Genomic DNA, 26429 nt, shown 5'->3' on the forward strand with positions numbered 1-26429 from the left:
CATTTTACTTGACCTGAAGTGAATGATTTTAGGATACATGAGTTCATTTGCCATCTTTATGTACAGTCACAGTATTAAGAAAACCTAATGAAAGAGAAGATTTTACAGAACACGGTAAATATATTTTGATTGAAAGCTCATTGTGGTGGGAACTATCTGTTATTATACATGCAGCATATAGCACACTTTCAATGTTACTGGATTACAACAAACAATAAATACATTACATCTCTCACACTATCATAAATAAGTCTTAGACAGTTTGATATGCTGTCCACCTACAGAGATCCTATGCTAAGTCTCTTACTTTTTTAATAACAATCAGGCCTGCAGATAAGGGGGAGTGTGGGGTGGGGGTGAAGAGCAACTGTCCTGGGCCTGGGGACTCAAAAGAGCCCAGGGCTCTGGATGTTGACATCACTATCGATGGCAACTGGAGCCCCAGGCCCTTTAAATTGCCACTGGAGTGCCTCCCTGCCTCTGGCAGTGCTTGGGACTGCGGGGGCGCACTCCACAGTCTGGGCTACATGGAGATCTGGCTTCCCCTGCCCCTCCAGTCTGAGGCTGCGCCCTTTCTGGGAACACAGAGTCCCCCCTCCCTCACCACCACACACTTCCCCAGCAAAGCTGTCACCTCCTCTGGTAATAATCAATTGTGTACAAAGCCACAGGCGTGCGTGACATTTCTGAAAGGCAGTAAAGGCGTGTTGAGATGCCCCAATCAACATTAATGAATTAACGATATGTTTGCCTTTAAAATGACAAAGTGAGAGGGAATGTGAGTGGACAGGAATCATTTGGATATTGTGAGACACATTTCCTACCATTCAATGTGCATGAAACACAGCAGTTACATTTCTTATCGGGTCCTGGGACTACTCAAACATCAGCATTGTGATGCCTACATGTAAAGTGCAAAAACACAGAAAACCTTTATCCTAGTAGGAGCACTTGGTTAGCTTTTGGAAGCCCAGGATTGAATGGACATGGCCCACATCCACAAAGGCATTTAGGCTCCTAAACATGAAATTTAAGTGCTTCTCCCCCGGTTTAAGCACTACAGTGATCCACAAAACCCCCACTGATCTACCACCTAACCCTGTATCTGCCTACACTCACTCAGGCTATGTCTACACTACAGCGATCTTCCAAAAGGTCTTTGGAAGATCTCTTCCAGAAAATCCTCTTTTGAAAGATCATGTCCACATACAATACGTGGATCGAAGGAGTGAGGTGCTCTTTCAAAAGAGAGTGGCCACACAGCCCTGGATAGGGTCGCATGTCCAGCAAGCCCTGGCCAGCTGCTCTCTTAAAGGGCCCCTCCCAAACACTCCCTCCCTGCACTGGCTGTGTTGTCAGTTGCTACCAGCGTGGTGCTCTGCTCTCTCCAATGTTGGTATCACTTGGCTGCGTTCCCTCTGTGCGCTGCCCCAGCTCTGCAGATAGCTGACACAGCAGACCCAAAGAGAACCCCCAATGACCACAGAGTCTAGTAAGGTGTGAAGGCACGTCGGCCAGGTTTATTGCCACATTGGACACAATAGCAGTTCCCTGTAGACTTCTTAGTCTAAGTCAGGGCATACTACAAATATGCACCCACAATCAATGGACTTGGCTCAGTCAGTGGCAGGACTTTCCACTGCCCCCTCGGCTGGACCCAGACCACACCCCGGGTTACATTCTTATACACAGGTACAAACAATTTACACATCACTCCTGATGTATTGAGGTACAACCCTTCTACGTAGTCAGGTGCCACCTCTCACCTTGTACATGTTGGTTCCAACAAAACAACTCTATCCATCATATTACCCTTTTGCCCCTGTCATTGGGATGGGTTGGCCTGTTCTTTCTTATCTGTGGAACGTTCCAGGGTAGGGTGTTCTGGTACCATGTTCAATATCCTAGGTAGATATGTTTATGCAACATCAACCCTCTTTTTGCCAGCTTCTGTGAGCAATGCATTCCTTTAGCTCACAGCTGAACTTTGCTTTCTGTTAGCAAAGTCTTGACCATTACTTTAGTTCAGGCCTAAGGCCTCATACTGGGCCTGTACTTACTACAGGCTGCTGAGGCTTGCTTCGCTGCACACACCACATCAGAGCTTGTGCATGGTTCTGAAGCCCACATCAGAGTGCCATGCACCCACAGCAGCTCCTGGACCTGGACCTCATCGACACCCTGGCCAGCCTGCTGGTCACAGTGGTTGCAGCCACCCTCCAGCTCATCTGATGCAGAGAGCCCCTGTCTGGAGCTGTGGAGCCCTACTCCATGGGGCCTTAGCTACCCCTGTCCCCGCCTCCAGTGATCCAGTGCATCTGGAGCTACCCCAGCAGCTCCAAGTGGTGGGATTAGCTTATAATGGGTGACTGGGATGACATCCACTGGCTGTAGAACTTCAGGATGAGGAAGGAGACATACCTGGAGCTTTGCAACTGGCTCACCCCTGCCCTCCATCAACAGGACACCCACCAGAAGCCTGCTCTACCCTTCAAGAAGCGGTTTGCCATTGCCATGTAGAAGCTGGTCAATCGGAACAGCTACTGGTCCATGGGACATCAGTTTGGGGTGGGCAAGGTGACTGTTCAGAAGTAAGGAGCGTTCGGGTCACACATCTACCAGAAGGATTGGGAAGGGGGCTCCCAGGCAATGGGGACCCTCAGGGACCAGGGGTAATGGTGCAAAGGGGTGGGACGGGGGGGTCTGTGCCCAGGGGAACATGCCACCACCACCACCACACAGACCTTTGTGGGGGAGGGCCAGAAGGGTTCAGAGGGGGGGGAAGGTGGCCAGGAGGGGGCAAGGGAGCCTGCCTGGGCCTGGGAGCGCCCTATCAAGCACTCACTGGTGCGTTCACTCTCCATTCTGTGCAGGTCATCACGGTGATCAACACGATGCTGCTGCAGAGGCTCATCTGTGTTGGGGACCTGGATGCAGCCATCACCAGATTTGCCACCCTTGGCTTCACACAATGCTTCAGCACCCTCTATGGCACACACGTTGCCGTCTGTGCCCCAGACCACAGCGTGGCTCACTTTACCAACTGGAAGGACTACTACTTGGTGGTGCTGCAGACCCTGGTGGACCATAAAGACATTTTATGGACATCTGCATGAGCTGATCAGGCCAGGCCCATGGCAGGCAGGTCTTCCACAACTCTGGCCTCTGCTGGAGGATGGAGGCAGGCACCTACATCCCCCAGCAGGAGCTTTCGATCAGGGACATCACCATGCCCTTATGTATGGTGGGGGATGTGGCCTACACCCTGCAGCCATCGCTCATGGCCACCAACACCCCACCAAGGAGCTGTTCAATAGCCGGCTCAACCAGGCACACTACCGAGGGAATGCGCCTTTGGGTGCTTCAAGGGCCATTTCAGGTGCCTCCTCACGTGCCTGGACATTGGGCTGCACAAAGTCCCCCAGGTTGAGGGGGTATGCTATGCCTTCCACAACCTCATGGAGAGAGAAAGCATGAGGCCTTCCTCCAGGAGTGGGTGGCTGACACCAGCCTCGTGTATGGACAGCTGGCCATGGCCGTGAACTGCTAGGCCCATTGTGATGGGTTGCAGATCAGGGAGGCCCTCTGGGAGTGACCACCCATAGGGCACTCCATGCAGGGTCCCGTGACCTACAGCCCCACCCCATCCCCCTACCCCTCCCCAACTCCCACCTAATAAGCAGGGATGCAGGGGGTGGTGCGCCAAAAACTGTTTTACTCAACAAAATGGAATGGTGTATAAAACAGACTTTTGTAATAGACCTGTGTACAATTTAAATGAATGTTGCAAACTATATGGGAGGGCATAGGTCATGGGTGAGGGCCATCTCAACTTGGAGGGGGACGGGGGGCATTATTCCAGGGAGGGTGCAGAGGGCTGCAAACCACATTGGCCTTGGGCTCCCCTCCCACCCTGGGTTCGGGGTCCTCAGCAGGGCTGGGATCATGGGGAGATACGGCTGTGGGAGGGGTTCAGCAGGCTTGGGCTTGGTGAGGAGGAGAAGGAAGGGCTGGGGGGTACTGGGGGAGCCAGGTGGGTAGGGGCACCAGGCATGGCCACTGCCCACTGTTGCAGGGCTTATAGCACCTCCTGTGGAATCATCCCAGGTGAGCAGGGATTGAGGGTTGGTGGTGGGAGGCTGGGCCACTTGCTCCCTCAGGATGCTTGTGATGTCTCTGAGGTTGCCTATGAATTCAGCCCAGGCCTCCCGCTGCCATGCCAGGTCCTCCTTCTCCACCCACAGGCTCTGCTCTGTTACCTTGGTCTGGTGGTGGATGGTGGCCATGTAGTCAGTGGTGTCATCCACAGCATGTCTCTGGGCCCTCAAGACACGGGCCTGCTGGGGTACCAGTTTTGGGGGTGCCCATCCCCTCTTCACCACCACTGGTGGCCCTCTGGCTCCATGGTTTAGAAGGAGTTCACCTCTCCATCAGACAATGCAGCTGTAAGGAACAGAATGACAGAATGTCAGTCCTGCACCACAGCCCCTGTGACAACAACCTTTCTGGCACCTGTCCGACAGCCCAGAGGCTCTGGGGAATTGTGGGCACCGAGGGGTCCCCGCATGGGTGGAGTAAGTGCCAGGTGCAGTCTGCAACCCCTCCCCCCAACGCATGTGGCTCACAGTGCTATCTGTGGGAGTGGGTGCTGAGTGTCACCTGCAGCTGTTCCCATAAGCCAGGTGCAGCATTCCATGGTGTGATGGACTGGGGCCAGCTGCCATGTGGCTGGCCCTCTTACACCTGTGGCAGAGTCGGGTGCCACCTCCACATGCTCTGGGTACTCACCAGAGGGTCCCTCAAGAAGGTCCAGGAATGTGTTTTTCAATGTTGGCTGGCTTCACGAAACCAGGGGGGTGGCAATCACTAACACCTTAGCACTCTGGCTCATCCACTGCGACTTTGAGGATGGTGCTAGGGGGGATGAGTCTTTGCCCTGGAGGGGGCTGTTGAGCTCCCCGTAAAAGGGGCAAGTGGAGGGTCCTGCTGCTGAATGCCCAGCCACAAACCTGGCCCAGCCATACCCCGGCCTTAGTTCATTAACTTTGGAGTGTACCTGCTCCTGGCTCCAGGTAGGGCATCCCCAGGCAGCCAAGCTAGAGGCCAGCTGGGAAAAGCGGGCGGGGGGGCATTCTGCCTCTTGCCCATCATCTCTCTCAGCTTGTCATCATTGTCTCAGCATCCCAGGAGAGCCCACAGCTCTGGCTCAGTCCATGAGGGGGACCTCCGTCTTGAGCCACAGGCAAGCTCCTGGAAGCCCGCAGCTGGTTCTGTGGGGGAGTTCCCTGGGTGCCATGGGGCTGCCGGCCACCAGCCATTTTGGGATTTTGATGCAAATGTCTGCTCAGGGCGTTATTCTGAGGGCGTGATGCTAGGCAGCTTATGTCTCTGCTCCAGCCATGCTCTCAGCTTCCTGCCATGGGGTTTCTAGCTCCCTGCAGTTTAAAAGCGGCTGGAGGCAGGGACCATAGAGTGCTGTGGGCACTGGACAGAGCATCTCTGTGCTCTAGCTGGGTGGCGCTGTGGTGGACTCCTCTTTCGAAGAAAGGGCCCCCAGAGCATCTACACACACTTTCTTCTGAAAGACTCTTTCAGAAGGAGGGACTCTTCCTGATCTGGGAATAGAAGGGTGCCTCCAAAGAAGCATCGAGTTCTTTTGATTTACTTTCAAAAGAACACATTTTTACAAAAAGTGGCATGCTAACAAATGGCCGGAAAAATGCTAATGAGGTGTGGATGTAACTCCCTGGTGCCTCATTAGCATACGGTCACAGGATTTGGAGTCTGGAAGAAGCTCTTCCAGACTCCAAAACAGTGTGGAGAGGCGCAGCCCCTGGGGGATCTCCCAGAACGAAATCCTCCTTCCAGAAGCCCCTTCTTCCTGAAAATCCTCCTTCTGGGAGATCCCCCAGGCCTCTACACACTGTTTTGGAGTCTGGAAGAGCTTCTTCTGGACTCCAAATCATGTGACGGTATGCTAATGAGGCACCGGAAATTTACATCTGTACCTCATTAGCACTTTTCAGGCCATTTATTAGCATGGCATTTTCGTAAAAAGTGGCATGTGTAGAAACAGCCTTCGTGTGTAGACACTCCCCAGGATCTTTTGAAAGAGCACCAGCTTTGTCAAAAGATCTCACTAGTGTATATGCGGCCTCAGTGTTTAAATTTCCATGGTAAAACTTCCCAGAGTGCCTAAGTTTCTGCCTTCGGGCATATCCACTGCAACCTCACTGTAGGATAATCAGGAGAAGGAAGGATCTGTTTTATGAGAACAGACTGGAAGAGCTTGGCTTCTTTTAGCCTAGAAAAAAGAAGGCTGTGAGGGGATATGAGTCCTCTTCACAGATGCAATGTTTTTTTGTGAGGGTACGAGCCGGTATGACATGCCATCACCTTTTTTCAGAGTGGGGCGGGAAGCTGGAGCCCCTTAGCAGTGCAGGGGCTGGGAAGCTGCCACGGGGCTGGGATGCACAGCCCCCCCTCCCCAAGCCCCAAAACCCAGAGCCCCTGAGCCCCACAGGGCCAGGAGCTCTCTCCAGCCCCGCAGCAGCGTGGGGGCCAAGAGGCTGCCATGGGGCTGGGAGGCAGATCCTCCACACCCTGCAGCAGAGTAGGGCTGGGAGCAGGAGCTCCCACCACCCCTCTGGCAGCCCCAGCCTCAGGAACTGGGCATGGAGTGCAGGAGGTGACGACACATACTGGCTCCTCTTTTTTTTTTTTTAAACAAAAAAAGCTCTGTATAGATATATTACGGCAGGGAATACTAGCCAGGCTGAAGAGTTATTTAAACTCAGGACAATGTTGACCCAAGAAGAAATGAATAGCAACTGGCAATGTACAAATTCATCTGGGAATTAGAAGGCTTCTAATCATGAGAAGAGTGAAGTTCCAGCCTCCCAAAAGGGAGGCAGAGAGATGGGAGGGGGGCACTTAACAACCTAATTAGTTTTAGGAGAGAGCTGGAAAAATGTAGAGCTCAATTGTATAATAGGGTTGGCTGTGACAGGCGGGAGCAGGGCTCAAGACCCTGGGGGCTCACTGCTGAGCTACCTCCTCTGGTCCTAAAACTCATACCTCAGGCTTTCAGCCAGGCATCAGGAGGGATTTTTCACCCAGCATAGTCTGGAAATATCTCCTTCCTCTGAAGTATCAGGAGGTGGCCAAGGCTGGAGATGGGACACTGGAGATAGAATGGGCCATGGCACTGAAGTGGTACTGAGTATTTTCTCTCTCAAACATTTGGCTGGCTGCTTCTTGCCCACACAGTTAGTGTCTGATGGCCCTACATGGACACAGGCAGGAGTTTTCTCCCTAGCCAGATTGGCAGTGCCCGAGAGGTTTTTTACTTGCCTCTGTAGGGCGTGGGTTTGAGTAACTTGCCAGGCTTATCTGAGTATATTTCACTTAATCAGTTTCCTGCCATTGCAGAACCTTGGGCACTGGTGCACCTCAGTTCCTCCTATTCTGTGCCTATGGCATGTCAGTCTTCAGTAGCTCAGAATACTTTGGTTTCATTTTGGAATGGAGATTAGCATACAGGTACAAGGTGGTGCTGACAGCCTGTGTTGTCTGTGATATAGGAGACTGTATGATGGAGACAAAGGAGTTCAACACCAGTCTCTCACCTCCCAGGTGTGGACCCTGGCCCTTCACACTATACAATCTCTCTCGCTCATTGATATAATCAAATAGTTATATGGAGTGAAACAGCATAAGCAGGAGAGACTAAGGGATCCCTGTATCAGAATATCCTATAGACCAGTAGTTAGGGCACTGTCGAGAGAGACAGAAACCCTCTATCCAAATCCTCTTTTCCCATCAGGGAGAGGGGAGAATAGATCCCAGGTTTTCCTATATCCAGCTAAGTGCTTTAGCCACTGGGATTAGCCATTCTAAGGTAAGCCCTACCGCCAGCTCCTCATTTTATATTAGGTGAGGTAAAGAAATCACACAACCCATTATTGCAAGAACCAGCTTCAATGACTAAGCAGCCAGACTCTAGGAAACAGATGCCTAACTCCATAAGAGGGGTGGGGAACATTCCTCTTGTTATCTGCCATTGGTTAGCACAGGCAAACAGCCACCTAGCATCCTGTTTCTTGTGGAGTCTGTTCTCAAGCACCTAATTGTATGGGGAACCTACCTGCCTGATGCAGGCTTTATGGATTCCAATACTATTGCAGTAATTTCCTAAAGTTAGCATTACAGCACCTAAGTCAGAGCCATGGGTGGTAAAACATTCTCTCACCAATTCTTGAGACACTGAATGGAACATATTAGATCTGTGTTGAATAATTTGGGTGTAATCTTTGTTCTTTCTTTTCTCATTAGCAAACTGCAGGATAGCTGACGGGGGCCCAGAGCCAACAAAGGACTGAAGAAAGTAAGTTAAAAATGTGCATAAATCCTTTTCTGGCTCTCGGCCGCTATCGCTATTCATTAAGTAGAACAAATCTCAGACGGCAAAATCTCTCTCTTGAAAATAAAATAGAAAGACTCTTGGCCAGGTTCTCTGGCTGACAGACAAAAGAGCAGTGCAGATTGAGGACGTGGAGTGGCATCTCTATGTATAGGAGATGAAGAACTCCTGTGATGGGTGTGCCTGAGCAATTTGACAATGGAGAATTTGGAGAGAAAAATCAGACACATTGTTAAAACCTACGTGCCTTGATCATCTGGCCCTGAAAGGTGGACATAGTTGCTTGTTACTAGAAACCTTGCTGATTGTCTACTGATCAACCTAAAAAAGGAACTTTTGTTCACTTATGGAAAGAAGGTATGGATAGCAGAGAACAAAGCTAGTGCACGTTTGTAGTAGCCATGTCTGATACAAAAGATGAGACAGATTTCTAAAAGCAGAAAGGAAAAAGTAAGATTTTAGTATCAGGAGAATAAAACCCTTCTGTTTTTTGAGCCTCTCCCCTCTCGTGCATGCCAAGAAAAGATGTAGTGTTTCCGAAAAAAAATATTTTGATAAATAACACCAAAGCTGCAGTATCCACCCAGAAAAAAATTAAAGAATGTGCACTGGAAGTTATTTTCTAGGAGAAAGCTTTCTTGGAGCAAAGGTGGAAACAAACAAGGAAAAACCCAAATGCCTGAAAAAAGGTGAAGCTAATGGCAACCGAACCCTTTTAAGTCACTTTTTGAAACACTGGCAACAATCCAGAGTTTTTGCTAAACCTTTGTTTTCAATCAAAGTCTGGGAAATGCTGCTCTGCAATGAATAATATAATATTTATACTGCAAGTAACAAGGATATGATTAGCTGACTATACAATATACTAATCTTTCCACGCAAGCTATTTGAGTTTTAGCTTAATGTGCCATTTGATGGGAATTCTTCAGACTCAAATAGCTGATATAATTTTTTAATTTAATTTGCAACTTTTCCCCCCAATATACATCAATACACACACACTGCAACAACTAGAGAGTAAATTCAACCCTCCAATCATCTTTATGGGTCAACTGTTCCCTTAATAATCCCTCATTCTATAAACACCTAAACAAGAGAAATAGAGAAAAATTACTGGAAATACTAACAGACTCGATACCTTTGAAGATGTTGCTGCTGAGCTGGTTTAATAACTATGGTTAACTAGTTATATAGGAAATCTGGGAATCATGAATAGAGTTAGTTCCTCTAAAGTTGAAATTTTACCCTTTCCTTCCTTCTTTCCCCACCCTTAACCTAAGAGTAAAATTTTCCCTTCCAGTCTGCTTTGCCTTGTCACTGATATTCTATTCTTCTTTCTATATGTGGGTGGAACTCCCTTTGGTACCAAAAGGATATTGGCACACCAGGCCGTCTCGATAGACACTTCAGAAATGCTACTGGATTAAAGAGCCAGGGAGAGCAGAATTTTAGTTGTGATCCACCAAACAGATCTGAGAGCAGCATATTGCTCTAAGTGAGGATAGACTTTCAAGAGATGTGGTGCTGTAAAGGGGGATGAGGACTTTTCAATTCTAATCCACCCGTTCTGGATGAGAGAGACTGAACTAATACCCTTGTGTACGATGCATTGCATCTAGCTACGGAAGTAGTGTTCATGTGGAATTTATGGACTCCAAATTGTTTGCCAGGAAATGTTTACTGGCTTTACACAATAAATGACTGTGAAAGCATATCCCTGAGTTTAATGTAATAAGGCTATTTCCTTACGGTTGGTACAGAGTATTATGAATACCAATAAAGGAAACTTTTTAAAAAATATAAAACAAACAAAACAATGCATGTCCATATTTATGGGACCTATTTTGGAAAGGTTTGGTTGACAACAGATTGTACAGGGTAAATTTATTGCACACACCTCTGGATCCATGCCAGGCCTGACATATCAGAAAGGAGATGTATGACTTATTTTTAGAGCCAAATAGTCTCATCATCGAGGTATATTTTTAAAAAAGAATCTTGTTACCATAGCTGCAGTGTATCATACACAATGAAGAACTCGACATACAAAAGTGAAGGCTAGATAGAAACCTCTGAAAATGGGTGCTAACCTACACATTTAGTAGATTAACATGTCAAAGTTGTTAACTTTTCTCTCTTACAGCTTGGAATCTTTGAAGCCTGTTACACCTTATCTTTGATCTGTTATCTTATACAGCTCAGTGTTTTGCACTACAGCGTAGGTTACATTAGATACTTTGGAAAATGCTTCGCAGCGTGAGAGTTGCTTTTCCCCTGGTAATCTGCATATCGTGTTTATTCTGAAAATATATTATTTATTTAGGTATGGGAAGCAGTTGTTTTAATTTCAGGGGGTTGTCTTCATTTGCCATGTGCCTATGTAACAACTCTCATTTTTGTTAAGAAGAGAATAGACGCAATATTGTTTGTTTTAATCATCCAATAGGTTCTGAGGAGAGTGAGATGCTGGCATATTTTTTGCAATTCTGAACATTTCTCTGTGTGTGTGTGCGTGTGTGTGCGAGTGTGCACATACATTATACCATGCTTTGCTCTATAGGCTCATAGAATTGGGTTGATTTATAAAGGTAAATTTAAAGAAAATTCCAAAATTAGAATTCTGATCCTGCAAATTTTTGCCATGTTCAAAAATCTGATTTTAGCAACAAGGACTCGCTGAGCTTTTGGAGTGTGCAGGAAATTCAGCCTCACTCCTTTAATATGTTAATTAAAGCAGCTAAGCTGCTGGCCTTTTTATTGTCATTTTCATGTTAAAATGCAGTTTACATGTGTCTTCAAATCACCCTGAAATAGTAATTATGTATTTCTTTTTATTTTTATCACACTTTACCTATGGGGCTGATCGTGTAAAAGTCTTTGGGTCTCCGGGGAAGTGAATGTGAGCAGAAAGGGCTCAGCACTTTGCAGGGTCAAGCTTAAGACATTTTATAATAGATGATGTTTGGGGGCTGAATCATTTTACATTTTCTTCATCATAGATGGTAAGCTGGTGGTGGAGATGTAGTAACATTTTAAGAATAAGTAATTCTAGAATAATGTAGGATCCAAGGAACTTAGCCCAAGGAGCAAATGTATAGCACAAATTTTATCTGAAAGCAAACTTTATTTGCACACATGAGAATTTGTATAATTGGGTGCATGGTGAGTTAGCCTGCTATTGGATATTTTAATTCAAATTCATTCTTTCAAATTAAGAGATTGGATAAACAAGATTTTGCTGTAAATAATCATTTACCACCATATCTCAGCCAGTTCCTACTACCTGTAACAAGTTTGGTGGTGGGGAAATCCCGAATGTCCTCTGCGCAATTTATGTCACCATTGTGTTCTGTATTACTTAAGAAGTATTTGGTGCCACGAAGCAAATGACACAATGTTCAGTATAACATAGCCAAAATGCTGGTGGGTCTCAAGCCTTTTCCTTTCATCAGAGGCATGTTATGTGCCACCAGATGTTGCAATCTAGATTTAGGGGCATAAACCAATTTAGCACAAATAAGAGTTGCATATGTTATGAATTAATTCCTTTTTGTTGGGCTCTTTTGCACATGGTGTTTGAAACAGTTAGACGGATGGAAATATGTTTAGTTTGCTGTATTTTACTAGCTTGTATTGAAATATTCTCCAATTACTCTGATATGATTCTACATATATTTCAGGTAAATTTGGGTCTCAAATGCATTTATTATTTGTATTGCAGTTGTCCCTTTAGGCCCCAAACAGGGTCATTATGCCATGAGGTTAGGCAGTGTATATATAGCTAGTAATAAGCAGTCCCTGAACCAAGTTGCTTACATAAATCAGTCACACCTGTAGATGTTCCCTTTGAGGATGTCCAAGTGCATTGCCTATTAAAGCAAAAGAAGTGACACAAATATCATGAGCGTCCATTTCAGGTGTTTGTATACTATATGCATAACTATATACTCAAAGTTTTGATTGAAACCTTGTCTATTTAGGAACCCTGTGAAAATAACATAAAAGATATATTTTTGTAGGATCCAAAGGATGAACAATATTAGGCATAAAGTCAAGACACAAAAGCATAATCTATCTCAGTGTTTCCCAAATGGTGTTCCGTGAAGTGAAAATAAAGGTTCCACAAGAAAATTCCATTACAATGGCTGACTCCTCTGTGGCTGCCTGCCCTGCCGCTCCTCAAACAGTGGCATTGAATTTAATTGGTTTAACGACCGGCAGGGCAGCAGGAGGGATCCGGACGTTAAATCAACTGAATTTAGTTCCATTATTTCAGCGGTGGCAGGGCAGGGAGCCTCAGAAAGCCTCTGACTTTCCCACTACCTGAGTGGCCACACCCCTCTGGTGACCAGTGCTCAGTTTACCCCCACCAGCAGAACACCTCCATGCCAGCCTTCCTTCCACTGGTCACACTTGGCCACGCAGCATAGGCTCCCCAGCTGGTGCCATGGATGGGTTAGTCCCGGGGGCTGGTTTGTGGCTGACAGCAGTTAATCCTGGGGATGGTGGGGTGAGTTTGGGGCTGAGCGGGGTGAAACATGGGGATGGGGGTAAAGCTTAGGGATAGGGGGTAGATTTGGGGGCTGAGGGCTGAAGCGGGTAAAGCTTGGAGATGGGGAGCAGGTTTGGAGACCGAGAGGGGAAGAGTCTGGGAATGAGGTTCTGCAAAATTCATTGGAGTTTAAAAAGGGTTCCATGGCTAAATAAAATTGGGAAACATTGGTCTGTCTTAAGCACAGTAGCAGTCTCTTTGGTTTCAGTGGGACACCTCATAGGCTTGAAGAACTTTGCTGAATCAGAGTGTACAAAATGCAGAGGTGATTTAGTATTCTGGCATTTGCAGTTGATCTCTTTTTTGTAACTCACACAAGAAGTTGTAGTAAAAAACCCCAAAGTTCTACCATGAATTTCTTAGGGATATAGCATCCGGCTCTACTTTTTACCTTATCAAACCACCAGAGTATCTAAAAATAAAATTAAAGAAATGCAATGTGGTATAATGAGTCTTGTGTTGTTGGTTCACAAGTTGATGAGGTTATTAGTAATTTGTGCTAAAGGCAATATGAATCTTACATACACTTGAGCACAAGCCACATCTTCAAAAGTGAATGTCTATGCTATACGGCTGAACCAATCTTTCCTTCATACTGCATTTCCCTCATCCAATGACTGCAGTTAACACAGAGACACTGGCATTTGGAATACATGAGCAGGTATGTGTAAAAACACACATAGTCGTTAGGACTTTATTCCAGGTAGTGATTATCATTCTAGGTTTTAATCCCACAGTTGATTGCATTTAGTAAAACCCCCAGTGAACATAAATGGGCCTCCTTGAGGCCTTGGGGATCTGCCCAGGCAGGGAGGATTGCAGGAACAGAGCCTAACCTGTTATGGAGAAAGACAATCTTTGTCCTTGCTTATACAGCTGGGTACTGGTACATGACTAAAGCTCTTAGATGTCACAGTGATACAAATAATAAAAGAGCCCTGTGGATCTTGTGATAATAGTGTGTGAGGAGTTCACAATGTAAACAATAGCTGGTAAAAGTCAGGTATTTTCTTGTTATTCTTGATCTATATTTCTCCTTTCTCAAATTCCTGCAATTAGCTGTGAATATGAGCAGGAAAACAAAGTGAAGGCTATAGTATTCATCGTTAGCCTAGTGATGATGTACCAGATCAATGGCATTAAGTCATTCACACACTGCTCTGCTAACTTCCCCTCATTGAGAGGGACAAATTATGAAATGTGCCCTCTGTCATTGGATTCCACAACACCCGGAAAAATCAGCTGAAAAACAGCAGCATTAAAAATTAGGTACTGCTAATCTTCCTCTGTGATTACATTTATATACATAGCCTAGGTAAATGGCAAATTTTGTCCAGTAAAAAGAGGAATCTCATGTAATACTATTTGACATACAAAGATTTTATCTGAACAGCCATCTGTAATTTAGATTTTTGTTGAATGAGCTCTCATGATGCAAAATATACACTAATTGCACAAAGCAATTAAAACAGAAATACTGCTTCATACGCAATATATTCAAAATACATTGAGTTAGCCACCATGATTCAATATTTTTAAATGAACACTCTAATAAAAAGCTTTTTCAAAAGCTGTAAAAACTGAGATCCAAGACCTAAGCAGAAAAATAAAAACCTGCACAGTATGCAAAATTAGATACTTTGAAGTCATCAGTAATATCGCTTCAGCAAAAGCATTTAGTGAGTATAGACTGTCAAAAGATGCAGCTACCTCATGAATATTGTTTTCATGAATGTTCACTTGCCTGTAATGTATATTGAATATATATATAAATATTAAAAAGTGCTGTATAGTATTATTAAAACCAAAATGTGCAATATATATTTTATAGCAATTTTTCAGTTCAAAATATACAGCCCTGAGAAAATGCTAAACAGCAAATCAAGTAGTAAATTGCAATACAATGATATAGATCTGGATATGATATGATATAGATCTGGATATAGGAGGATATTGTACAAGACAATAAGGCTTGGCACCAATAAATTGTTCCCTTATAAAATAAAAAACTCCCCATCCATGTTTTTAGAAGAACTAGTTTTAAGTATGCCTGGCAAAAGATGACTGTTTAAATGCCAAAGGAATTACAGACTTCAAAATGAAGCTATAAAGCCTCATATATCAAGAATATTTTTTTTAAAAAATAGGCAATTTAAATTAAAAATTAGGTATTTGGCTTTACTGAATGGATTTTCCTGGTAATACTCTTTAATAATTGAATACAAACTTGTAAAACACTTTCAGTGAACGGCCTTAAGCATTTTACATAAAGCTGTGCTAAAGTACTGACATAGCTTAAAAATTGTAATGATTGGAGACTGTGAAAATTCGAACAAAATTCAGACTTATAAGGCAGATGGAGCAGATCCTCACTCCATGGCTTTGGACATATTTTAAATTGTACAGAGTGTCTGCTTCCCCTCACCCCATATTTGTCTGATAAATATTGCACTATAGTATATGAAAATATTAATGGTAATACATCCCATTTATATGTCCCAAAAATACAATGTTCAGGTTGTGCACTGGGGTTTATAGAGATGGCATTTTCTTACCAAACAATTGCCTTGACATTTAGATACAATGAAAATTTTAAATTGCATTCTAGATTTATAAATGTGAAATACGATCTTTTACCCCTTTTTAATTCTACACAGGTATTCAGTGGTTCTCCAGTCAACAACTTATTCATTTTATGGTCAAAGATGCAGATATAGGCAACAAAGGAGCTTTATATATCAATCAATAGCAACATCACTTCATGTGTTGTATCTGTTGCTCTTTGTTGCCAGACAGGGATCAATATAGACAAACAAATGTTACTTCTGTGGGAGTTGGGCAGAAAAAAAAACCCTGAAAATTAACATCTGTTGTGAATACGTATGAGCTCTAAAGTTAAAATAGCTGTGCCTACCTTGACCAAGCTGCTGTGAAAAAAAAAAAGAAACCACATTGATAATTAAACTTATACAGCACAATAAAAAGTTATTTCACTTGGATAACTTTTGTGTGCAATAAAATCTACTGCTAAAATAAAGCGAAAGAATCATTAAGCTTCACATTTAGACAGTAAGGCTTAGATCCACAGCTTGTATAAATTGTCATAGCTCCACTGACTTTAATGACACCAGGGTGAGTTACACCAAGTGAGGATCTGTCCCTAAAATGTTTTCATCTATCTGATTTTACTGTAATACATAAATATGAATAGGCAGTAGCCCACACAAATGTGATACCTTCTCAACTAACAGCAGAGTTACCATCATTAGAAAAAGTATCACTGTAGCATAAAAATTCTGGGAGATCCTGGATATAACCTCTGATATGAGAGACTGAACTGCAGGTCAGAAGTTGCTGCAAAAGAAATTTTACATTCACTTATCTGGATCATTTTTCATTCAATCTCTTTAATTATTTTACAACAAATCAAGCTACAGCAAAAAACCACAGATGCAAGCATTGGGCTACTTAGAAGAGCATAAATGACATTAAAACAGTCTTGGATCAAGCTGTTTTATGAGCTTTTTGGTTTGCAGTTTCCATATATCTAAAAGATTTTATTTGTTTTCCTTTGGCCAAATTAGGTGGCACTGACTTAATTCATTATTTTTTCAGACCTATATATTAACTACATATGATAGAAAGGTACAACATGAATCCAACCAGTAATGTAGAAATTCTATCACCATGCACGTTTTTCTTTGAAGACTTACTTCAATGAAAAATTTTGTATTAGAATGTGGTTGATTTAAAAATATTTCTTAATTAACTGAAGCTTGAAAACTATGAAAGTGACTGTATGATAAATGTATATATTATTTATTTGTTGGGTAAGTCCTATTTCTTGACAAATTCCAATTAATATTGTAACTTACTAATTTGTTTTAAAGTGTATTATTTGCATTTGTTTTTATTGTTTAAAAGTGAAGCATAATGGCCTCAGACTATTTGATATTTATATATGGTTTACTTCCAATAAGAGCTTGCAAAAAATATAATGCTTTATTTTAGAACTATGTGTTTATTAGGCAAGGCAGAACCAAGTCAAGTTCAGTCACCAATAATTATAATTGATTCTGAAATAGCACATAAGTAATTGTAGGACAGCAAAGAGAGGTTTCAGTTATTTCCCCTCATCTTTTCACCTTTTGGATCCTTCTCTTCCTCCCTACCCCCCCACCCCCCCAAAAAATGTGATTTGGCTCTGGCTTCTGTTTCCTTTGGAAATTTAATCTTCTTTTTTCCCCCCCATCCCTCCTATTGTGCTTCGTTTGCTTTGTGTTGCAAAGAAATTGTACCAGTGTTCCTCAAACCTCTAGAATTAAAAACCCATTTTTCATCTAGCATTTGATCTGGAACAATAATTTTGCTAACCTCTTTTCAACTGCTTAGATATTTTATGGCTCAAACTGTGTCGCTCTCCCTCGCTGCATTTCTATTTTTTCCCTTCAAGACTCCCCGTTCCACATTTCCAGAGACTGATTGACAGGAACAGGTTGGTAAGAAACTTCAGGACGTGTTAACATCTGACCCTGTGGAAGAGAGCTCAGTCCAATCGCTGGGCACATAAAGGGAAGTTGCGCCTAGTAGAGATGAAAGGGGACTGTGCTGGCTCGCTATTTTCACGTTACTCGAAACAAAAACTCATTTAGCCTCAGCTGTTTATTTCAGGGCAAACTATTTTAGTGTATAAAACCTAAACTGACTCTGCGGAGTTCGCTCCCCTGCTTCCCCCCACAAAGTGACTGTTCTACCTAACTTTATTTGATCTACCTCGCGAAACCCTTTAGAACCCAATCCGCTACACACTGTGTACATATCTCAGTTATTGTTTCCTACCCGGGGATATTCCTAATGGACCGCGTGTCTGTTTTCACTTCCCCAGGTGCTACCAAAACAAATAATAGGCAACATTTTCTTTGTACTCGTCTTTTAATATTAGAACACATATTGAAACGATAAGCACAACGAAGAGCACAAATGTTTCATCACTGGTAACTGTATATTTCCTTCCCCCTGAAATAAAACCCAAGTTTCGTAGAGGCACAGCAGAACTCAGGTTCTGGACACCACACGTTTCGAACAGCATTGTTACAGGCTCAAGAACAACTTTTTAAAACGTTAGCTCTCAGCAAAGGGGGAGGGGAAGAAATCTTACCGTTACAGACTGCTGCAGGTTCCAGCTCACTCGGAAACTGCAGGGAAAAGTGGAGCAGCTGGTGAACAAAAGTTTTAGATTTTTTTGAGAAAGTCTGCAAAACTAATTTCCCCCAAAATAGGGCCCAATTTCCGTTGAAGAAACTAGGTCTTGCAAATCTCATTCCAGTCCTGATTTTTTCCAATAGCAATCGACATTCATTTTTATCTTTCACTCGTGGACCTCAGAATTGAGACCTAAATTACGGGAACCAAACGGTCTCGAAATTTAGGGGTCAAGGGGAGGGAAGGGGGGCCGAGGAAAGGGAAAACAGTTACGATTCACTTGATTGTTGATCAATAACGCTTTAATTGAAACCAACCGCCTGTCATGTTCGCTGTCACCCTTAATTCCCTGAGCCATTTCAAAGGCATATTTAAAATGTTCCAGACACCTGAGACAATGAAAACAACAACCAAGTAAGACAAAGCTAACTCCCAGCTGCAGCGGCCAGAAAGCGGGCTGAGATACTGGCTTGAACGGGCGGAAAGCGGGGAGCTGGTGTCTTTCATGGACCTGGTTCTGCCGCTTATCAACGACTGGCCGCTTCGCTTTCAGCCAAACGCCCTCACTTCCCGCCCTCCGTGCGCCCAAGCGCCCGGGCAGGAGTACCTGTGCTCAGGGCGGTGGATGGTTTAAGATCCCAGCCTGGCGGCTGAGGATGCGCCGCGTGAGCCGAGCGCGCGGGCGCTGTAATTGACTAGCCTGAGCGACTCGAAGGGGCGAGAAGCGGGCGCTTGTTTGCAGCGATCTGGCGGGTTGCCAGCGCTGACCCGGCGCTTTGGGCCCCGAGCTTGGTTCCTGGCTGGGAGTGTGAGGAGAGGCCCGGCCGGAGGAAGACCAGGGAGGCGTCTGTGGTCAGGACACCTGGGGCAGCAGGTGAGGGCTGGAATTGAAGCTGCCTCCTCCTGCGCCCCGGGCCCAGCCCCTTTGTCCCCCAACACCCCTCCCCGCCCCCCAGGCGGCTTTAGTCCGGGCAAGGACGATCCCCCGCTGCTGTGCGTGGCCTGCCTGGCCCCGTAGCCCGCTCCTCAAGGCAGAGACAGCCCGCGCTCGGCGTGCGGGGAGCGCACAATTTCAAGCCGGGCCAACCTGGCTGCCAAGCGCAACTGATGAGGGTGGGGACCCGGGTTGGGACCGTCTGTTCCCCAACACGCCCCCCCCAGCCCCTCCCCGTTTGCAAGTGTGCGGCGGGATCCCAGTGCGGGGCGGGGGCGTGTGCTGGGCCCCAGAGGGTCGCTTGAGCCTCGCCAGCCCACAGCTGCGGCCTGGCCCTGCGCCCCCCCGCCCCCGGGGGACTCGGCTCTGGGGCAGGCCGGGATGAGCTGCCCCGCGGGGCGGCCGCCAGGGCTGCGGCGCAGGGCTCGGCTCGGGGACCGCGCCGGAGTTTTGGAGAGAGTCCGCCCGCGGCTGAGCCGGCCCCCGGCTCACATTACACACTCCTGTATTTATAACCTCGCCCCGCCGGTCCCCCCTCCGCGCCGCTCCCTGGGACCACCTTCTCCGGGCTCCAACCTCTCCCACTTCGTGCCACCCGAGCAGCGCCGAGAACCCTCGTCGGGCGCGCGTTTGGGCGTGTGCCTGCGCGCGCGCGTCTCTGTGTGTTTCATGCCGCGCAGCCCGGCCCCTGGGGCTCCGGACCTGGATTATCTGCGCCCGTGCCGGCCCGGCGAGAGCCCGCCCCGAGCTGCGAGTTGACAGAGGGTGGCGGAGCTGGACCCTGCCTAAGTCTCCCGCCCGCAGCCCGAGCCGCGCATGCCATGGATCACACGCTCTTCGGCTGCCTGCGCAGCCCGCATGCCCCGGCGCAGGGCTTGCACCCCTTCTCCCAGTCCTCTCTCGCCCTGCACGGACGCTCCGACCACATGTCGTACCCCGAGCTGGCCACCTCCTCCTCCTCGTGCATCATAGCGGGATACCCCAGCGAGGAGGGCATGTTTGCCAGCCAGCACCACCGAGGCCACCACCACCACCACCATCACCATCACCACCAGCAGCCGCAGCAGCACCAGGCGCTGCAGACGAACTGGCACATTCCCCAGATGGCTTCTCCCCCGGCCGCGGCCAGGCACAGCCTCTGCCTGCAGCCCGACTCGGGAGGGCCCCCGGAGCTGGGCAGTAGCCCCCCAGGCCTGTGCTCCAACTCCTCCAGCCTGGGCGCCAGCACCCCGACGGGGGCCGCCTGTGCTCCAGGGGACTATGGCAGGCAGGCGCTGTCCCCCGTGGAAACGGAGAAGAGAGCCGGCAAAAGGAAAAGCGACAGCTCAGGTAAAGGCTCCCCCGGGGCTGGTCTCGGCTGGGGGGACCCCCGGGCTCCAGCCGAGAGGGAGCACGTGCTGGCCCGTGGGCTCAATGGCGAGCCGCGGCCGGGAGGGGAAACGTTTCTCGGTTTGATCTGTGCTCAGCGCCTGGGGTTGGGGCTCCTCCCGCCCCTCCGGCTGCGGAGCCGCGAGCCAGCGCTTTCCCACCCCCGCTCCCCGCCCGAGCCGGCTCAGCTCCCTTCTGAGCTCCGGCACAACTCTGGGGAACGGCCTTCCACCTGGAATTCTGCGCCTGCATGCTCAGCGTGTGCTGCGGGGGAGAGGGTGGGGTAATATACAGCACATATACACTGCGGGCCATGCACTGCAACTGGTAAATCCCCACGCGGTGACTCGCAGGTTTCCAACGTTTCATTTCGTTTCCCTGGGCTCCGAGGAAGACTTTTGAGCCACTGGTTTTGCTTTTTAGGAAAGTGACTCAGGCTAGGCATATTTGCAGGCCATAGCCAAAGGTGATGTTTTATTATACTTTGAGTTGCATGTGCCACAGTTCAACAGATGTGGGTACCCTGTTCCAAATAGAGAGGGAAACTGTCAAAAATCCTGTACTGCCAGAAGACAAGGAACACTGGGCAATACAGTAGTTGCATTTGGTTTCATTTCCATTGTACATGTAAGTTGTTACATACTTAGATACATGCAGTCAGTAGTCAAATAGGCAAGCATTGAAAATATTGAAAATGTAAGTGCAGCCATACCAAAAAAGCTGTTTTCTGCCAGTGAAGAAAAAAATATGAAAGGATTTTCCAGATATTTATGAATGTTCGCAGTTAGAGCAATGACATTCATTCATCTGAAATGTCATTAATCAGGTTTTTAAAAGTGATAGAAAGTTTGCTCATTTTTAAATTGCTGTTTGCAGCTACATTATGTTTTCTTCTTTGCGGTTCTCCATGTTGAGTACACTAAGAATTATTTTGCAATAGATCAGGATAGTTTTGTAAGATTTTACTTACTTTTGCTATATAGGCTGAAAAAAGTTATAGGCCGAAATATAAAAATCTGTCATTCATGGACACTTCATGTTTTATTGGTAATTATGCTATTATTGTGTTTAAGCAAACTTGCATCACTGATCATGTGATGTATGAGAAATACTAGATTTCTTTTTACTGAGTTTTTGAAGAAAAGCAATTTTGTGCTGGGTTGTGTGGGAGATCAATAAACTTGTCACTCATTTACAAATATAGAAACTTAGAAAAAAGCATATCTGTGCTCACAGTAATAAGGAAAGGTGATGTTTCTTTCATTTATTGCATTTTGATGGCATTAGGTGGGACTCTGTGGAAGTCACTGGAATCTTTCCACTGACTGTATTAGGCATTGGATTGAGTCATGGTCATGCTGATATAACAATATAAGCTGGGCAAAACAAAAAAGCAGTCATGTAGCACCTCTCTGTGAATATCGTCTGGAGTTAACTTTGTAAGACAATGTCTGAATACCACCCCAAACCATAGTACGCAACTTTTCCACCCAAAAATATTATGAACTATTTTCATGTATTCTGAATGCTGGTCTAACAAGTCTCTTTAGAAAATGATGCAAAAAGTTTTTTTTTTTTTTTTTTTTTCATTACTTTAGAAGCATATTGCTTCTGGTGCACGATATTTTACCGCCCCATCCTTTTGTTTTCCTTGGGACTTCTGTGCTAAATAGTTGATGTCAGTGTAATTTATGGCAGCAAATCTCATTGTTCAGGTCAGTCAGTGCACTGATGCAGTTACTGGTGGCAATTGCAGTTCCTTATTTAACAAGGAATGCATGTGATGGATCATTCTTTTAGTTTTCTGAATCAAATTGCCGTGTGTGTTTCAAACTGACTTTTTTACTTAATACAAATCATTTGGAGACCTTTTTAGCCATCTTCCCCAAATATCAACTTACTTAGTAAATGTTTACAATTAATTAGTAAAGCAAATAACAGAAAAGTAAACAAAGAGGCCATGCAGGTACAGCATCAGCAGTATCTAATTAAGCACAAAGTGCATATTTTGAGATATATTTCCATGTCTCTAGTGAACAGTTGAGACAACAGAATGTTTTGGGTACGTTCCTAAATTCCAAATATGTCCCAGGTTTTTGAACTACATTAGTTTTGGGGCTACCCCAATTTTGTAGCATTTGACTTCCGTTACTATAAATTGTTGACATCAGAAATGTCAACTCATGAAGTTGAGTTCTGACAGTTCTAAAGAAACCAGCCAAAGTCAATGTTAGCTACAGGTGTTATTTTTATTTCCAAACATGGTATTTTTATTCACCCTTATAAAATTATCCTGAAAATTTCACAGTGAAGACATAAGCTTTTGCATATTTATCTTTACCGTTACTAGTTTATTGGTCCATCAACAATTACTGTTTCAAGTCTCAGACTCCTGGTCATACATAGAGAGGGAATAACTTTTTTGGATACTTTGTCATATTTTTTTCCTTGTGTGGAAACCAAGGTAGAATGTGCTTTAGAAATTATTTAGATAGAATGACTGCTTTTTGCTTTGGTTTTTTTTTGATTCCGCACTGGAATTGAACATTCTGGGAAGTAACTTCTGAAGATAATGTTGCATAAACTGCTGCATAAACATGGAGAAACTGTCAACTCTGTATAAAAGATTTTTGATTTACTATAATGAGTGGGAAATACCACTTAGTCATCGCTTCCTGGATGCAGCAGGTCAGCATACTGCTCAACCTGCCTGGGCCCAAATGTGGGACTGTAAAGCAACACGAAGGGGAATATGCATGAACCTTTGAACATTGTGCGTTCATTTCGTTCAAATAAATGTACCTGGTGTCAACAACGGTAATAAAAACAAGATGACACAACATTATGATGTATGCTGAAAACAAAATTAGCTCTCTTAAATGCACGAACGGCCAAGATATTTTAGCGAGATGGATGACAGCCATATACAGTGAATGAGAAAAATATTCCTAAAATGTGTTTTGGCTTTATATGGTATGAGTTCTTTCATGAGGTATAATTTGTATTTTTTCCCCTCTCATAAATTGCCTGTGACTTCTGAAGCCATTTAATTTCACCATTATAAAATAACGGGTTTTGTTTAGAGAGAATATAAAATAAGTAATAAATGTAAAATGACAATAGTAGCTTGTTTCATGTAAAAACAATTAACTTTTAGAGTATATTAGGAATTCTGAATTTCAATGGAAAAAATCAGAAAAGCTTCTACAAGTCAGGGGAAAACTTTACAGTGTAACTATTAGATATTCAACAATCTAAATGGATTGGGATATCTAATTGGCTAGATTACGTATATGAAACGTGAATACATGAAGAAATGCTACTGTGTATTGCAGCCCAATGCCATTTAAAAATCCTATTAAGTATGAAAAATCTGTTTGCACCTGCCACACAAAGACTGTATATAGAATGCAGAAATATACAGAGAGGTTGATGTATGGAACTATACCTATATGTCCATTTATATTTTTAAATGAACATAAAATGCCATCATACAAATGTAGTCTATCGATGTGCCTTCAAAGAAACCACTTTTAAAACCTAAATATTATATATGTGCTATCTAAAATGCTCACTTCAAAGCAAGTCATTTTGATAAATGACTGTAAATAGTGTGAATTCATTGGTTTCAATGACTTCTGATTGCTCTTTAAAACATTTCAGTAAGAAAAATGAGCTGCACCCGCATAGTCAAAAGGACTCTGTAACTGATTCATCAATATGTCTATACTTTTCAGCGTGGCTGAAATGGAAACAAGGAAAATACGCGCTATTGGCTGAAAACTTTCTCTGGAAAGAGTTAATTTGTTAATTATGTTTGGGATGTAATATCAAAACATCACTTATCATGAAGGGAAAATGTCAAAATATGTAGGTTATACAAATCAGAGGGGCATGCGCCAAATGTGTTGAAGTCAAATTGAATGATCATGCTTTTTTAAAGAGAAACACAATACAGCTGATGCCTATTGGAGATTGGTGTTGCATATTGCATTACTTAGCAGATTGTTTCATTGTACAAAATTCACGGCAGTATGTTCATTTTGCTCCTAGCAAGTATAATTAACAAAACAGAAATTTATTTTTCATAAACGCTCAATGTATTTTATTTAATTCATACATCTAAAATTCCTTGTTCGCAGAAAAATGACAGGTTTAATTTTTTTTGTCACATCTCTTTGCAGCAAATTATGTATGAAAAATAGCATATAGTCATACCATCTAATTTGAATTGCTATCTGTTTAGATGCAATCAATGAATCTTATACCTACAAACATGTATGCCTTACCCTGGCCCAAAAAGACCAGAGACATGAAGGCCTCAATCCAGAAAAACATTAAGCATGTGCTTAACTTTTTGAGTTGTTCCACTGCCCAGTCTTACAGGAAAGTCACCGAAAATTACATAAGTAGTGCAATATTAGGATCTATCCTAGATACAGAGAGAGAGAGAGAAACATATACATGAAGAGCAAAGACACAGGAAGTGTGAATATATACATAAAGAAATGGAAATTTTACAAAAATGTAACCTTTGAAAATTCCATTTAAAAATCCTGACAATACATACTTTTCACCCAACTTCCCAATAAATTGTAAATAAAAAGAATGTAAATTGCGTAACTGAAACACAGATTTCAACAATGGCAATAGACTGGACATCAATGACATTACCTAAAATTGTATTTAATGTTATGGTTATTGGCAATAGATAACAATATGCCTCAGTTTGGTCAAGTGAGCAAAGCTAAAAGTTCACCAGTGAGTCATTAATGTAAAGAGATTTTTGGGAGGAAGAGTACTCCACAGGCCGGCATCTTTGTTCCATAATATTATGTTGTTGATTTATTAAAGGAAATCAGTGGGACTGATCCCAATCAAATGATAATTGCTGTGCATGTTTGTAGTATTGGGACAAACATCTTAAGATTTTTGAGACTGGATGGGTTTTTAAAATCTAATTTTATATCTTTGTATCTTGTGCGTGAAAACCTGCCTCCACTAAAGTCAATGACAAAACTATTGACTTTAGTTAGGACAAGATTTCACCTTGGGCGTTTATTTTATACGGGACTCAAGTCAGGCAAGGAAAATAGATTGATTACTTTCTGTTATTGTTATAACTATGCCATTTTCTGATTCCTGTATGCTAGCACTGAACACGTTAACAAATATTACAGAGGAATGCGTGACTGGACTGTTATAATTTTATAGACATCTTTATGTTCTTAGACTTTATAAATGACTATTGCATAATCTACATTTTGAGACACATTAGACTTGATTGCAGCCCATTAAAAATATTGCTCATAGCCAAGATGTGAATCCTGCAGATACTTTTCATTTGTTGCTGTTTTTGAAAAAAGCTTATCTAAAATGTCACTCATATAGAGGAGACAATTGCACAATGCTATCTGAATGTGCATAAAACGAGGCAGGAGAGTGAAAAACAATTAATAATTCACAGTTTATAATAATGGGGTAAATTAATGTAGTGTTTATCCTTTACTCTCACGAACTCCAATTGTGTCTAAATAACTTTAACCATTATGTCAAGGTATGAATGTCAAATTTCTCTTAATTTTAAAGTCAGTACATTAACAAAATACAGTACTTGTTATAGGTCAAAGAATACGACCTGAGGGTTTTCCTCATTATAGTAAACAGCAAAACTCCCATTGACATTAATGATCAGGATTTTGCTCTGAGTTTTGGACGGGCCTCAGCCTTGGCATGAAAGAATATTTCTGGATGCATTTTATAGCACTTACACAACCTGATTTGAAGGTGCAAATGTTATACAATACGTCTGCAGTTATGTGCAGGCGTAAAAAATGGTGACTATGGCAGAAAATCATACGTTAAAATGACTTAGTCTTAACAACTGAATAAACATAATGACCCAATCTGACATGCACTGAAATTAGTGGGATTTGCATGTTAATCCACAT

General features: G+C 44.0%; 1 protein-coding gene and 1 long non-coding RNA gene across 3 annotated transcripts in view; one reads left to right on the plus strand and one right to left on the minus strand.

The window, feature by feature from the left end:
• LOC142007966 (uncharacterized) overlaps nucleotides 1-19710 on the minus strand; it is a 39978-nt gene extending 20268 nt beyond the window's left edge. Inside the window, exons 1-5 of one of the 2 annotated variants that reach the window (XR_012644054.1) lie at nucleotides 19670-19710; nucleotides 18133-18169; nucleotides 12239-12291; nucleotides 4260-4443; nucleotides 2948-3077 (exon numbers count right to left, since the gene is read on the minus strand). This is a non-coding gene — a long non-coding RNA (uncharacterized LOC142007966). Of the gene's footprint in view, nucleotides 1-2947; nucleotides 3078-4259; nucleotides 4444-12238; nucleotides 12292-18132; nucleotides 18170-19669 lie in introns of those variants that run through there. The other variant, XR_012644053.1, reaches the window with a different exon arrangement.
• Nucleotides 19104-26429, plus strand: part of MEOX2 (mesenchyme homeobox 2) — a 72056-nt gene continuing 64730 nt past the window's right edge. Inside the window, exon 1 of the mRNA XM_074984667.1 lies at nucleotides 19104-20439. Coding sequence (XP_074840768.1) covers nucleotides 19932-20439 — 508 coding nt within the window. The 5' untranslated portion in view covers nucleotides 19104-19931. The remainder of the gene's footprint in view (nucleotides 20440-26429) is intronic.

The sequence above is a fragment of the Carettochelys insculpta genome, chromosome 2 (assembly GCF_033958435.1).
Source record: "Carettochelys insculpta isolate YL-2023 chromosome 2, ASM3395843v1, whole genome shotgun sequence".
Taxonomy (NCBI): Eukaryota; Metazoa; Chordata; order Testudines; family Carettochelyidae; genus Carettochelys; species Carettochelys insculpta.